The 16,047-nt window shown below is 36.7% G+C and overlaps 2 protein-coding genes across 6 annotated transcripts in view; both read right to left on the bottom strand.

Moving 5' to 3' along the window:
* Positions 1–16,047, bottom strand: part of LOC137388030 (gastrula zinc finger protein XlCGF57.1-like) — a 67,693-nt gene that overhangs the window by 24,305 nt on the left and 27,341 nt on the right. The gene's annotated exons all lie outside the window — the stretch shown is intronic.
* LOC137386921 (uncharacterized) lies at positions 847–10,725 on the bottom strand. Of its 5 annotated transcripts, none has more exons than XM_068073147.1 (17): positions 10,648–10,725; positions 10,385–10,571; positions 9,818–9,936; positions 8,863–8,988; positions 8,524–8,676; positions 7,761–7,981; positions 7,074–7,474; positions 6,575–6,715; positions 6,095–6,204; positions 5,604–5,776; positions 4,643–5,423; positions 4,203–4,388; positions 3,857–3,977; positions 3,264–3,397; positions 2,481–2,606; positions 2,154–2,353; positions 847–1,768 (listed from the first exon to the last, which is right to left on the bottom strand). In XM_068073147.1, the coding sequence occupies exons 2-16, from the start codon at positions 10,554–10,556 to the stop codon at positions 2,195–2,197; spliced, it is 3,123 nt and encodes a 1,040-aa protein (XP_067929248.1). In that variant the 5' UTR covers positions 10,557–10,571; positions 10,648–10,725; the 3' UTR covers positions 847–1,768; positions 2,154–2,194. The 5 variants fall into 5 exon arrangements, with proteins under 5 accessions (XP_067929248.1, XP_067929247.1, XP_067929249.1 ...); XM_068073146.1 differs by having other exon boundaries at positions 10,385–10,559; positions 10,648–10,724; XM_068073148.1 differs by lacking the exon at positions 2,481–2,606 and having other exon boundaries at positions 10,385–10,559; positions 10,648–10,724.

The raw sequence follows: 16,047 nt of genomic DNA, 5'->3' as shown, positions 1-16,047 counted from the left end.
AATACAAAAAAAGCGTTTAATCTCTTTGTAAAGATTTAATAGACGTAAACTGACAAAACGTCGTAAAACCACGGTTATGGAAGACCAAGCGAGTCATACTTAACGCCGAATACCTGTTGGAGATTCCGACAAGTGGGCGTTTCTTAAGAAAGGCTTTTTAGCAGCTGACGTTTTCAGGCGGGAAATTTAGTATGATTAGCGTTACCGTTCGTCAGCCAATCATGTGGCTGTTTTGATCGAAAGGCTTTTTCGCAGCTGACGTTTTTAGGCGGGAAAGTTAATATAAATTAGTGTTAACGTTCGCCGGCCAATCATGGAGCTGTGTTTTTATCGAAAGTCTTTTTCGCAGCTGACGTATGGAGGCGGGAAAGTTAATATAAATTAGTGCTACCGTTCGCCGGCCAATCATGGCAGGTTGTTCAATCGAGAGGATAAATCGTAATTGTCGTCACCAGGCGGGAAATTCTATAACAAACTAACGTAAGCATTGATATAGGAACATTATAGCAAATACATGTATTTCAAACTGAGAGAAAGATTAAGTTGGCGACTTCCCTAGCTTATAAGGCTATGATTCCATTACAAGATACGCACAAAAATCAAGTGCATGCAACCTCTGCTTGCTGCAGAGGTTGTAACTACTTTTACAGAATTGTTTCTCCTCCAAAAATACCAGATGTCATCTTTTCAAGGGGTTGTTTCTCCAAAAGAAAACTTCAAGTAAATTCTGTTGTTTTTTTATTGAAAATCATTGTATTATCACTGCTGAAAACTGTTGACAGCACATCACTGATAAATCATACCGCACATATACAATATCAAAATATTTAAGCTTTTGCTGGGGCAGTATAGACATCCATTTACTAAATACATTTCTATTCTAGATGCTATCTTTATTTGAAGTTCAGAACCCTTCAGTAAACAGAACAATTCGCATAGAGCAAACTCGGTATAGAGCAAACTCACACAAAAGTTACTTTAAAATTTCTTGTTTTAAAAATTGTGTCTCAAAATAAGATGAGTTAATCCTAAAAAGCTTATAACAATTCACATGAACACAATAGAGCTTTTACATTGTTTGTGGTAAATAAGGAAACTATGAAGGGGTGGTGATGTAACTAACAAAAAAATAGCAAAAGTTAGATAGCATATTGTGTAAAGCTATTCACATATCATTCAGTCTTTTGACACTGTTGTATTTTTATATAAAGCTGACTCATATTTCGATGATAATATAATATGTATGAACAGAAAGATGCTGGTTAGAATTCGACCAGAGTTTGTACTGATAATTCTTTAGATTTCGTAAGTACTGCTACAATTTCATAATCATATACACTCGGTTATAAATACACAGAATATTCACACAAAATCTAGTATAGCATATGAACATTATGCTTTGTAATTGTCAAGATCTAAAACTCAAAACAAAATTTCAAAGACCATGCGCTAAACACATCACCAGTGACAGAAATGGGAAGCCGAGATTGGTAGTTTATGTCAACACAATGGTTCTTGCGAAGTGTATATATAATAGTCTTTTCTTTAATTGTGACTAAGTCCGTGAATTCAACTTGCAGTCTGTCGGCAACAGCGGTTTCGACCATCACTTTTTAGACTAGGCATCCATTTATCACCTGATGCAATGTAATGGTCAGTGGTGGAATCGAAAATTTTCAGAACAGATTCTGTGGTGTGTGAAAGTGAGTCTTTTCTGGACACGGCCTTGAGCCATTTATTGAGACAAGACTGATTCGTGAGAGGAAATCTAAAACAAATTTAGGTATTAGTAAACAGTATTTGCACTGAGCTCAGCTTGGGAATGGCAAGAACCCCTATTTGCACGAATATATCCAACAATTATTACGAGGAATTTATAATCATATTATAGCATATCCACACCCATAAAATATCTCTTAAGTTTCCAAGCACACACCTATGAAATATGCAATCAATGCAGATTCATTATTACAGCCAAAAGACTGCACATTATTTTACCATACACTGAAGGGCAGTTCTATCGAAAGAAATTTCATGTATCTTTTGATTGGTAAAAGGTTATCTTTCACAACCCTTACATTGGTATTGCAACATTTGCATTCATTATGGATGTACCAGATGCACATTGTGATGCACTACTATATTGTACGTACAAAGTAATTCTTTTGCTTTTTGCTTGATATGGCATCCGCTTTTAAATACAACTGTCACATCTGTAAGGAATGATATGTTTCCCAATGGTGTAGCCGATAGGTAGTCCCACACAATGGGAATGATACCAGTCCCCACACTGGTCACATTCTACCCCTTCCTCTCCATCTCTCCGCCATGTCAATCTGCACTTGCAGTAAACCTGAAAGTCCAAACAAATATTCAAATTATGCATATTTATACGAAAAAGTTGATATGTTGAACATTGCTTATCTTTATATTTTCTGCCTCAACAATAATTCAGAAACTGATGCACAGGTTTTTTTTACCTTCACTGTCACGTATTTTGAGCGAACCCGCCTTTTTTCCTCTAAGCACTTGGGGAACCGTGTAAACTCTCCCTCTTTCAGACAGTTGAACAAATGCATGCGCAACAGTCTCTGGTCAAAAGTCACCTGTTGAGTACAAATGTGATTTAGTAATCTGTATGACCAAAGGGGTGAGTTTAGAGATATCTTGGAACAGATTAGGCAATTCACATGTATTTTACTATTCGAATAACGTAAATTCCTTATAATGTCAACGCTGCTGGAATGGATTACTTACTTTGTAAGAGTGTCTACTCTACTTAAAATTAGAAATAGTAGGAAGATAAATACCACACAGGTTGTTAACAGAACAGATTATTAGGTTGGGTTAATATTAGGAATCTTAATCAGAAACTATGTTATAAGCGTGGTACACATCATTAGCGAGTCAGTGTTCGCAAACGTAAATGACCGATTATGCACAGTGCAAGGTCACATAAGGGTTATATTGAAACCAAGCCACTCTTAAGTGCAGTAGCACAGCAGTAATTGCTCTTACCCTTCTTACTTGGGTTTTATCTGCAAGTCAGCATAGAAACATATCATCAAAAGATTGTCATTTAGTCATTGTACATATAGTTGAACGCATAGGGAACGATGGACAAAATTGATTTCTGAACTCAAATTGCTGCAAATGTGAAAGAAATGATACGACTATTCCACAAGTTAATATATAAAAAACAATGTTTCCTTTCATCAAAACAAAAGTGGAATGTCATAAATTAAATCCACATAACCTTATACCTTGGCCGGGTTGAACCCAAATAGTGTCTCTACCAAGAAAGCAATTGCAAATAGCCCGCAGTCATTGGCTCCATCTTGCCTCTGCACACTTTCCCATCGGAGCCGCAAATGTGGTGCTAGGGTCTTGTGTAAACCTGCAGGTAAAACCAAAGTGCAAATTGTAGTTTTGAAAAAATGAATGAATACTAATGTATCCAGATGGTGCATAACATAAATGTATTTAATTAGCAAACGCTCAGAGCTCTGTGAGGTAACACTTTTCTTGATAAAAATACAATACCACTATGTTTATCTGCCTGTGCTATAGATGCAAAGTGTTGATCCGAGCATTTGTGACTTCTCTCCAAGAATTCATGAGAACCAGAAATTTAGATCTAGGGCATGATCTGGTAGTCAAGTCATTGATCAATCTCCTGTGAGTCGGCCTAGTTATGATTCAATGTCAAATGTAAATTTATGAATTTAGGCAAGACAACTCATTTTTAAGTTTAAATATCAGTCTCTATCTTGTGATGTGATGTACAATCACAGCGAACACCTTTAAACAAATCGAGTAAGAGCAAGCTTTTTATCTGGTTTGCACAAACCCTTACTGGCAATCCCTTTCAGAGCTTGATCGTCAAGGTCAAAGGCAAGAGAATCAAACAGTCGTACAAATGTACTGGATCCAATGTTGGTGCAAGCCAGCCAATGGTTCCCATTAGTGTGCAGGATCTGTAAAACAATTGGAACTTCCCATCACTTGACAATATAGTCATACATATACCTGACTTAACAAAGATAATGAAAGCTAAGAAATCTGGTACATTGAATTCTCGCCATATGATTGAAAATGATCAAATGAATTGTTAAATGAACCATTATCATGGAATGATTACAGTAACCACACCCACAAACCAGATTAACAGACTGCTTCATCATTCATTAACAGGGCATTACCTGAACATATTTAGAATGATTCGCAGTATCAAAACCTCCTGGACGTTGAATGTAACACGGCGCTTGAGTTTTTATATCAGGCCATTGGAACCTGATGAGATTGACTGCCAGCTCCATGTCATCATCTGCCAGCCACACACTGCTTATCTGAATGCTGCTGTTCGGATCTTGTGGGTACCTTTTCTTCTCACTGTAGGTGATAAATACAGCAAGCATTATCACTGTATTCTTCAAGTAAAAAAATGGGTAGATATAAAAAAGTTAAGTGAGTAACCAATTTATAACTCAATTCTCAAGACTTTTCTTGAGCAAGGATTGATTTCATTGCTATTTCTTCAGTTTCTTCGTGGGTATTGGCAATAAGTAACGATGCTTTCTGAAGAAGAAGCGTCGCTGCCATGAAATCTGCAGGAAAAAAGGAAAACATTTAAAATTATAACTTGCCTTCCAACCAATTCCAATCCGGGACCAGAATACTGGTTAGTTGGAAAGCAGTCGTCCAGTGTTTCCGCAAGAGGAACTGATGTAATTCCAGCCAAACGACGTCGGTATTTAAGTGGCATCCTGCGCCTCCTTTTCAAACCCCCATCTCTGAGAGTGAGTCGACGTTGTTTACCACTTGTTGAAGGTCGCACGATTAGGTTGGCTTTGATGTTGGTTCCAACACATAAAGGCTGCATTTCTTCTAATCTTTGTAAGACGGTATTCGCGACATCCTTCTCAACACAGTTGTAAGTCCAGCTTTTGATGTCATCCGCAAACGCCCGGATTTTTCCAAGTAACTTTGCTAATGTACTTTCATCTGAAGTAGACTTATTTGGGAAGCACTGTGGAATAGCCTCTGTATATGTAGACAACTTTGTGGGAGGTGTGTATGCATTATCCTCTCTATTACCATCACAAACATCAAGGCAGATCCATGGGGTAACTGTAAGATTGCTTGGAATGCATAACTGCCCATCCTCATCAAACCAATGTCTGATGATGTGTTTGCAAGGGAAAGAGTGACGTGAGAAATCCTCACATGAACATGATGGCATTGAACTTTTAGCATCAACTATATATTGTTCAGGTGAGTTAGAGCATAAAAGTTCTCTTGCGCTTTCCAGCCTTTTAATCACATGTTTCACAAAGTCATGTGGTCTGTTGTGGAGAGCTGCTGGAATGTCCTTGGCATACCGTCTTGACATGGAGCTGAATCTTATATTTTTATCTACATACCTAAAAATAGTTGCAGGAAACTATCATCGCAGGGCAGTCCTACTGTAGCTACAAATGCAAAACTTGGACACACTTGTCTTTTTTAATAGCTTTTATATGTACTTATTTTTACCACAGCATCAGCTTTGATATTAAAATCATTATTATGTGTGATTTACTTCTGGTGATTACAAATCTTACTTCTTGTGATGAGCTGCAAGCCAACGCATAAGTTTCACCATCATTGCCGTCAGAGTTTGTGCCCGTGCTCCTGCAGCTATTTCAACTTTGGCTGCCCGATTTATAGCTTCAATGCCATTGTTGGTGTTGACAGCCCTCAGCTCTCTTGTGAGGCGAAAACATTTCACCCATCTCTGATTTGAAAAGAAAAAACCAGATCAATCTAATTCATTTTAAATTCGGATTTATAATCTATGATTCTCCGCAAATATTTCATCTGTGTAGTTCATCTGAACCAGAACAACTGTGGACTTGCAGGTAAATTTTTTCCATAATTATGCTGCTGTCAATAAAAACTTTGAATAAATATAGATGCTTTACAATAGAGCTCTGTAATTTTACAATACAATTCACATCAATTTTCAAAGTATTTCAAATCATACTTCGGAAAAATAATAAATAAATATAAACATCTTCTTTAACCCATCTAATCAGTGTACTGACAACCTCACCTTGTGCATTCCATTGCTAAACCATGTTTGGTTGAAGTACGCTTGGACGTTCTTGTGGTCCATCCATTCTTTGCTACCTTGCAGCTCCGTCATATTCTGAAGGTATATTTCTATAATAGAGAGGGAACATGGTAGCTTGGTTTTAAGCACAAATTACTTTGTGCACAAAATGTGCAGGCGCATGCACATTGGACAACAGTCTTTGCACAATGTGTGTGTACACGCATATAGGAACTTGTTCTACTTAAGCATTTCAAATCACAGATAGTTTGCATTTGTATAACTCATTTATACCAGAGTTGGTATCGACATAATGCTCATTTTAAAATATATGTCAATCAAAATTCAAGTGAATTTAATATACCGCCTGCCACGTTGCAGTCAAGTAAATGCTTTTTTGAATGAAAAAAGTATGAAGGGCTGGCATTTTTAAAATGACAATAGTGATGTATTGAAGTATTGATGAGCTTTTTGTCTTACCCTCTGTCTGGCTTTTAGCAACTTCTCCAAGGAGTTTCTTTAGATTTTTTTGGACATCTTTATTGATGTTGTTGGTACCCTTTACCAACCAACGATTCCAGGCTTGAAGACGGTGAAAATCGCACACAAGTATAGTAGAATCTGAAAAAGATTTCACTGTAAAATGTTTTCAACTGTCAACTCTTTCTAACACTGAATTTGAATGATATCTTAGCAATGATTTGCGCCTTGAAACAGGTAGGTCATCACATGTCGAACAGGTTGAATCTTCATTAATTAATCTCATCTACAAGATCATAGCTTTAGACAAAATTATGTGAAAACTAAGCAATTTATCTCTGGGATGTTGGCAGCTAATCTGTACTGAGCAAACATTTGGACAAATGATGTTAAGCATTACTTGTTCAGATGTCTTTCTCACATCACCTTTTAAATTTTCAATAGCATGTGATCATTAAGTCAATGCAGTATGGAATAACAAAATCTGTAATGTGATTACCAGGAAATGTAGTGCTGACGGCTGATATTTCAGCAGCGCAGCAGTCTACCATCCACGACTTTGGCTGCCAGGACTGATTCCAGGACTTGACTACAGCTATCGCCTCTTTGATAGCTTCCTCGGTCTCTTCGAGGACTACAAAACTAGCTATAATCTGATAATTAACGTTTGCTTTTACCACGATGAAGAACAATGGTATTCCATAGCGTGTAGTTTTGTGTGTAGCGTCAAGTAAACATATCTCGTTGCCATATTTGTACAGAAGTTGTTGCTGATCCCTGGTCTGATGCACAAGCATCAGCTTTTCTCCAGTATCAGTTGATTTTCGAAAACTCCATCGATTGTTTGGATCGAGGCGCCTGAGGAGCTCTGCAACGTTGTCTTGGTCATCAGAATGGGTACTGAAAAGTCAAATATCTTTGAGATAACACAAAAATAAAAACCGCATATTATAGAATTACATCCCTCCGAAACCAAGTCAAGCTTATCGATAGCAATCTGGCCATCCTTATGAAATTAAAGTACTTTGTTTCACGACTGAATCTCTATGGATGGATTGTAAAATCTCACTATGTTATTTTGACACGTGCTAAAGAGCTCATGGCATAGGCATTACACGTTAGAAAATCTTGCCTTTAATCTTAGATAAGGATATAAAAGGTTTTGATCAGGCATTGGATAACTTACTGGTTAGCAGCTGTGACACGATCTATACAGTTCTTTAGCTCTTTGGCTGATGGATAGAACCTTCTATTAGATTTAGGTGGCGGATTTCCGTGAAACAAACTGGTTTCTACAAAGTCGGCTAGATGCCTGGCAACCAATTTAGTTTGAGTAACATACAGCTTGTTGACTATATATGTCACACGGTCTTGTACTCGCTTATCCATTGGGAGATATCCTGAATGCTAAAGAGAAAATCACATATTGAATGATATTCTATATATTGATGTATGAATGAGAGCAAATTGGGTTTTAAATTGGTAGATAAAAATAGACCAGGCATATAGATTAGCAACACCCTTCAGGATGTTGCTAGGGTGTTCCTAACACCAGGTCATAAATATATAAGCCATTGTGTAAGCATAGGAAAAAAAGAACAGGATAAACGGGAACTTATTTTCACAACCTCAGTCTTGTTGCCTATATGAGTTTTAGCATTTTTATAATGTATGGGCATGCATTTTTTGTCTGGAAATTCTCAAACACTTTTTCTTCTGGTATGATTTCACACATAAAACTGCTAGCTGCAGTGTTTAACCCGAAGCCATGAACGATTGATAAAGTTGAAAACCAGTTCACAGGAGGGTTTCTTGTTCTTAAAACTTTAACGCTATAGCTGCACAGACAGAAGCAAGGAAGATAAACATTGAGATTTATATATAGATTAGCATTATATTCTGCACAGTGATGCATTCCCATTATGATTTTTAAACATTGTTTTGCTTACCTCACCAATTGGATGACCTTGGTGCTCAGATGCATGAGAAATGCTAATTATGAATCTCTCCTTGAGAGAACATTGTCCCATCTTCAACGCATGCGTAGATGAGGCAATTAATTGCCAGTGCCTATCTCTCTGGCTGCCACACATGTGGTCAAGCTGAAATGTATCAGTAGGAATCAAACCATTTAATTCAATTCATTTAGTTTAGAATAGAGTGTTGAACATAGTCCTTGGTAATCGAGCAAGGACGCGCCTGCGACACGAAGGAATGATAAAATACATTGGACCTGCTCAAAAATTTTGATGGTCATCTGAATTATGAATTTCTTATTGATGAGTTACCTCAAATCCAGTAATAACTATTTGCCTAGCTATGTGGGCTTTAGCAGGGCAGCTAAGTTTCCATGAGTCCTGTATATAGACTTTTTTCTTTTCGAAGTCATGATCCTTATTCTGAGTTTGCTCAGCCTACAAGATATTTAACAATACAAAAATCCAAAATTGAACACTTCATCAGGAAGTTACCTCCTTGCAAACTATGTTGCGACAACAACGCATATTTGCAATACTCATGAATATTGTACCTCAGAAATATGCTGATTAGCATTGATTATATGTTTGAGCATTATATCTGAAATTATTTAATCTGAGTTTACACCAACAAAAACAATAGTGAGTCAATAGCAATTGAGCAGATTCTTTGTAACATGTATAGTGCGCCTTCGGGTTATGACGACTCTGTCATACGATTTGACCATCGTACGGTGTGGAAGGCAGGCGACGTTTTTCTGCCTTTGCCATACAACATTTTTTGGCATACGATATCAGCAAACATTGTTCTTAAAATTAAATTTGGCAGTTGGTGTGCTTATTAAGTCGAAATAACACAGATGCCGATATGCTATTCGCCAAGTATTTGTCGATATTATCTTGTTACTGAATTTAATTATGTACAGTACGCATACAAACTTTTGATGAATTTACCAGAGGGTGTTTGCATTAGGTAATTTCTATGGGTTTTTGTACTCCTCATTTAGAAATTGATGCCTTGCAATGCCAACACTGGAACAAATTAAATAAAACAGTATGACAATGGTCTATTAGTCTGAAAGCATCCTAAATCGGGCAGAATGTCTACTATGGGTGTGAATATGATTGTTCCTGATTTGTTGAATTACAACCTTGATTGTATGTTCGTTACATGTTCTGGCTGTGTTACATACTCTGGCGATTACAGATTTTACTTGCAAAAAATAAGAAACATAAAGACCTTAGTATAAACATAACGCTTACTCACAGCTAATTTTAATTTCTTTCCAGCATTATGGTCTGCTCCATGCTGACATGCTAGGGTCACTGATCCTAACTTTATAACAGCCTTTCCCTGATAGGCGACCACTCTCCGTTTCTGGACATCTAGAAAAAAGTTAAGCTATTAGAAAGCCTAGTAATCAAAAATCATGTGCAATTGCCGAAACAAAAACAAAGTTAAAGATATTAAAATGCTGCTTTTTGTAATTGTAGATGAACGTATTTTGATCATAGATTCCACCCAATAATTGAGGACTCCAGTGCAAAGAAGTCTGCATGTCGAAAGGCTCATCCATCGTTTGTAAAATGTCACTATTGATTAACACTCCGGATAGTACACACGTCCCTTTACACCCACGAACAGACACATTACAATTGAATTCGTAAAATGAGCAATGATGAAATAAAGTGCGTTTCCAAACTGAGAGATTGAAATATATTAACAAGTCTGTGCACTTACACGTACATCCAGTCCAGCCGCTACACATTGCAAAGATAACCTGAAAAACACTCAGTGATCACTATCAATAAAATACACGTAGATCATACTGACCTGGTAACGATAAAGGTTTGTTTTCAGACTCAGTCCTGAGTTTGCTGAGTTTTCCATCAAAACTTATATACTTCACCATATATTCTATTTCATGTGCCTTGATGAGTGATAGGGCGTCTGAGAGGCTATCAGCAAACATGAGCTGTTGCTTTGTGGACATGGCGCACTTCATTCACTGCAAGAATACCTGTAGGCCTACCTATGTTTGATAACAAAAAAGCCAAATAAAAGCATGAAATAGCCACGTGTATTAGATAACTCACAGGGTAGAATGACAGATATAACAGCTAAATGCGGTCAGTATGTTCAGAGATCAGCACCGAACGGTAAGGTTGTATTCATACAAATACAATATGGAAGCCACCGTAGCGGGAAATATAGCGTCATCAGGCGGGAGTTTACTGAATTTCGCGCCCGAAACGTCAGCTGCTAAAAAGACTTTCTTAAGAAAAAACGCCGACAAGTTGGTGATTTTTTCTGAAACTACCGATGTGATTACCGCTGCCTATACTCATGATGTTGTGTTAAAACTGGTAAAAGAGTTCTGAATAAATATCGCCGAGTGATTTATTCACTACTAATGGACGTGATTTGACGCTATTTGGTAAGAAACCTCAAATTGTTGATCAGTTACAAAACTGCCTTACACAAAGCCACTGCACACTCGCAGACCTGCGAAAATGGTGCCCGAATGGTTGAAATCAACTTGATATCGAATAATGAATACCATATTTGCCTTGTGGTGACCGATTTAACTCATGCACTACTATAAGCCCCTCTGTGGGGCTTACAGACAATTTAAATCAGACGGAAGCCCCTCACTGGAGCTTTTTTATATTATGTGGTTTGGTTCTCTTTTTGTAGCTACAAGTGAATGGATTCAGATTTTCTTGGTTCAAATGCTTAGTATGGAGACTATTGTAGTGTGTGCTCATGTGAAACTGACAGTAAAGGATTCTTATAAGTATTATATATATATATAGCATTTGTATTCATTTCATGTGAAACGTTAACTGCGGATGATTCCCAACATCTATAAGCACAAAAGCTCTGAAACGCGCTCGTAGAGAGCATACGAATTTCATTGCATCTGACGAAGACTTGTCTTGTTTGGCCTGACCCATTTTGTGAGCAGCTGTTTGAATGGCTTTTGTTGATACAAATTAATTATGTTCAACCTAAAATGAATTACGTAGTGAATAAGTTGAAGACATTTTATGAGAAAGAGATTTTGAGGTGATTTTTTTGTGAGCAGTACATCATGTTTATGTTACACAACTATTTATTGTACTGACTGAAAAGAAAAACGAAGTTGCAAGTTGTCAGTCAAGACTCAATAATCATTTTTTATTTACAGCATGAAACTTTGTTGAGTCCAAAAATAATCCATCAGACAACAAGCAAAGCAACCTTTTCACTTCTAACATTCCTTGCAAAAAAACATAATTTTCAGTGATTTGTCTGCTAATATGTTACACAATTCTAAGAAAATTTACCTTTGCCAAAATTATTTAAGCATTGCCAAGTGGAAGTAACGTTATGCGGATCCATGGTCTATTTTAGCAAATACATGTAGACTAATTATTATGACATGACCATGTAGTAACTGTAATTTTTAATTTCTGTAATTTATCTAATTGTGATTTTTACAATTTGATATAAATGAGATAATCTCTCTTCAAGTTAAATTCAACAACAAGATTGCATAAAGGTTTGGAAATTTTTTTGAAGGTGCATCCCCCTTTTTCTTATTTTGTAAAGACCAAATCTGACAATACAACAATCATTTCAACGGGTATGTGAACTGACTGTTTGATATAGCCGCGTAATTGCCTGCAAGCTGTATAAATCATCTATGTGAGAATTTTCTGCAAGTTGACAGGCTCGGTTACGATGGTTGTTTCTTGTGTCATTACTGACCAATGCCCCAGATGGGCGCAAACTATTTTGTAATTGCAAAAGGAAGATTTGTTTAGTAAATTGACAATGTCATATAAGCAAGCTAATAACAATAACTGAACACTTCATTGTTTTGTTAATTATTTGTAATATCTACTGTGACAAGCAACAACAAAAACTGAGCCAAAGGTTTCAAAAGAACAGTGAATATCACACTGTATTATTTAACACTGTTTACGAAAACCTACAATAGGTGTTCTCGTCATTTCATGAACAAAAAATAAGATTGTTATATATGACCTATTGTTAAAGGTTGACTTGCAACAAAATTCACATTACAGTTATTTGATATCAAAAGATTCACCATGTCTTATTCTGTTGTGTTGTAGGTGCAAATTATATGGGAATGTGATCAAAAGCTTTTAAAAGCTAAAAAAACCAACAGTTAATCGCAGCCACATGAGACCGCCATAGTTTGAATTCTCTTTCCAAAGCGGCTCAAATGGGACGTAGTTGTTACAGGATGGTTTCTGTTTACACTTTCATGCAACCTCATTCGTCGAAATATTTTCACAAATATATTTCACACATTCAATAAAACCAGGTCTATTGTTCTTACGCGTCTATTTTATCGTCATTGTAATGCTGTCACTTTTAGCTCTGATATATTATAACTTACCGTAAAAAGTCGTTAAACTTTCTATCCTTAGTTCGAAGGCGTACATATCATTGTCTGATAATCATGACGAGCCTGTTGGTCACATGTGATATTCGAAAATTGCTGCAAAAATTATTTGCGAAGTATTGGGTCACATGATCAGATTACGACTTGACGATTAGATCAAGCCAAAACAAAGTTGAAAGTAGCGCGCATCTATATTTGATATGGGGTCTTCGGTAAAACCCGAAGTGTTTGTCATAAACTAGTGCTACGATAAGTTTTATATGGAGCTTTTTATTGGCCTTTCAATTCACATGAGAACATCACGTAACAAGACAATAACCAAACTGTCAGAACTACGTCAGAGAAATAAACAGATTCCAATTTACGGCGGCTTTTCGTTTTTGAGCTTTCAAGAGCTTGTAATCACATTTCCACATATTTGGCACCTACAACACAACAATGTAAGACATGGCGAATCTTTTGATACCAAATAACTGTAATGTGAATTTTGTCGCAAGTCAACCTTTAAGACTAAAACTAAAGCTTTGGAGGCTAAGCTGCTTTTCATCAACAACAAAAACTTCAGCTTTTTAAAATTCACTCTCAGAGTCGTAGAGCTCACATGTGTGCTATACGGCTCTGTTCACGTCTACACATACTGTTGCAACGATAAAGCTATCTCTCCTTGGAGCAGACAATTCCACTTATCTGGTAACTTTTAACTACTAAACAGCTATGGCATTCGTTAAAAAGTATTAGTCAGCCCAGCTTATAGCTCTATGGTGACAGTTTTGTCTTATTAATAGAAACGCACATGCAATAGATTGAAGGGGAGTCTATGGGTGATCGATCCGCATGATGCCACACTATCACAGTATTATCCAAGAATTGTATTTCAATGGGATTATCGCTCAACTGAGCAGTTACCGGTGTATCTTAGGCTCGCAGCTTACAAATTTCTTACTCATCAATACTCTTTAAGGGTGCTCAGTGGTCACGTGAGAGCCGAAACGAACTAAACGACACAAAACAACGTCGCTGTCAGTTGTAAACTGTTCAGCCTAAGACATTTCTGGCTGAAATGAACCATTTCGATCCTGCTCGAAATTTTGTGGTCGAACCCTTGCGTTTATTGGCTGGTTAAAATTCTACCGAGCACTCGTCACATTTCTATTTACGTGCGTGTGAGCAAAGGTAAATAGAAATGGGATGATCTTTTTATTTGGTTAAATAAACAACATCAAACAATTTATGACAAGGCTCTCCCGGACTTGTGATTGTGTTGCATGAATGTAAGATGTTGTGCTTGAGTTTTGCATACATGTTAAAGAATGGTTGTGGTTTTATTTCCTGTAGAATATAAGTAATGTGTCATACTCATCATGATGAATAATCGTTGCCTGTTTTATTTATGTAAAACCACAGTACTATGATGAAGACTGTTTTTGTTTGTTATGTACTCAGCATAGAAAAACATTCATATATTAACAAAAAGTATAATTTTGTTGATGGAAGGTTTGGCAAAATATTTCTATCGAGTGATTTATTCTGAGCAGCTGAACGATCTTCTGATAAGTCTGCTGTGTAATAATAAATAATAATTGTTCCTCAAAGTTTTTTGTTTACAATAGAAATATTTAGTTTAAATACATAAAAACTACCAATGAAACAGTGTCCTGTCTCCATGCGTATGGTATCTAGGAGGCGAACTGACTTCGGATGCCATGTGACATGTGGCTTAGCCGACCCGAAGTAAACTAACCTCCAAACCTAAGTCAGTTCGGTCATCGCGTGACCACGGCTTTAGCGTGTCACCTTTGCAACATTACTAAAAGGCTGTGTTTCAAGTAAGCCAATCTATTACTGGTGCACCTTCCATTACATCACGTGGTCCATACATGCATACATAGCTGAGAGGTTCTATAGAGGTCCGAAGGGCTATACAATATTACATAGCCTTTTGCAGAGGTCTCTCCAAAGTCGTTCTGTTATCGAAGATGGCATTGGCAGCTGACCAAAATTAAAGTAAAACAACCATGATAGTTAGTGTAATTAATATAATTATTCAATAAGTTAAAGCAATGGTAAAATAAATTGTGGCAATATGTTACAATGCAATACTGTTAGCAGCGGATGACATTCAATCTATATATAAATGTGAGCGTTTGTCGGTCGGTCCAGTTGTATACGGATAGTTTTAGTAATAAAAAATTCGCTTCGCAGAGGATTTAAACTTGCGAAGATTGTAATCGCAAGTTTGCAAACACGCATAACTAACCACAAGATTGTGATTTTCGGTCATCTTTTTTTCAGTATCCGTATTGCAATTGTAGGTTACTAACTAAATGTTTATGTAATTTTTACTATTAACTAATATTACCATTTGTTTCATTTTTATAAAGTCATTTTAAAATCCATGACCTATCTTTTAATGTGACGTTTCAATTTCAGATGTCCTGCTACACTCCTATTTTCGGTTTCTTATAAAGCAATCGCTAAATCTACAAAGTACCGTAGTGCGCTTCATTGCTATACATTTGTACTGGTATCGTCCATAAAAACTTTTTCAATACTTTTTCAAAGTAGCTTCTGCTGCAGCAGTAACCTTTGTATACACACGTTTCTACATGTATATAGTCACTGTTATTAATAATTCAGCCTAGTCATGATTTTTATTTTATTTTTTCAATTAAATAGTGCAAGTGCTCTAGAATATCGAATATCAGAATAGGATGAGGTTAAGCACTTTACAAAGAATCACAGCCATCTTTGGTACTAAAAATGATCAGTGCTTGTCCAATTACTACATGAATTATGATGTTATACTTATTTCTTTGGCAATTAGGCTTATTTGTGCTGTTTGTCCGAGGTTGGAAGGAGCAGAAAAGCCTCTGACCTCTTGTATAGAACGCACTAGAGTTTGCGCAAGCAGAGTGCCTCAATAGTTTAATAAGCTAACCAGTATGGACAATCATTTGTGTCGCTTTGGTTGTCCACTAGTTTATTGAATGATTCATAAGCAGTTTGTTTGTGTGTGTGTATGTGTGCTCTGGTCACTCGCCTGTTCCCATACACGTCGCAAAGTACTGGCGACAGCACC

The sequence above is a fragment of the Watersipora subatra genome, chromosome 2, assembly GCF_963576615.1.
Source record: "Watersipora subatra chromosome 2, tzWatSuba1.1, whole genome shotgun sequence".
Lineage (NCBI taxonomy): Eukaryota > Metazoa > Bryozoa > Gymnolaemata > Cheilostomatida > Watersiporidae > Watersipora > Watersipora subatra.
This window is presented reverse-complemented; position numbering and strand designations above follow the sequence as displayed.

Excerpts from the sequence above, each read along its gene's own strand:
- LOC137386921 (XM_068073147.1), bottom strand. The coding sequence starts at position 10,556 with ATGAAGTGCGCCATGTCCACAAAGCAACAGCTCATGTTTGCTGATAGC. Across the intron at positions 8,677-8,862 it reads TAGTTATTACTGGATTTGAG|CTTGACCACATGTGTGGCAG; the intron begins GTAACTCATCAA and ends GATACATTTCAG. Across the intron at positions 6,716-7,073 it reads CGTCAGCACTACATTTCCTG|ATTCTACTATACTTGTGTGC; the intron begins GTAATCACATTA and ends AATCTTTTTCAG.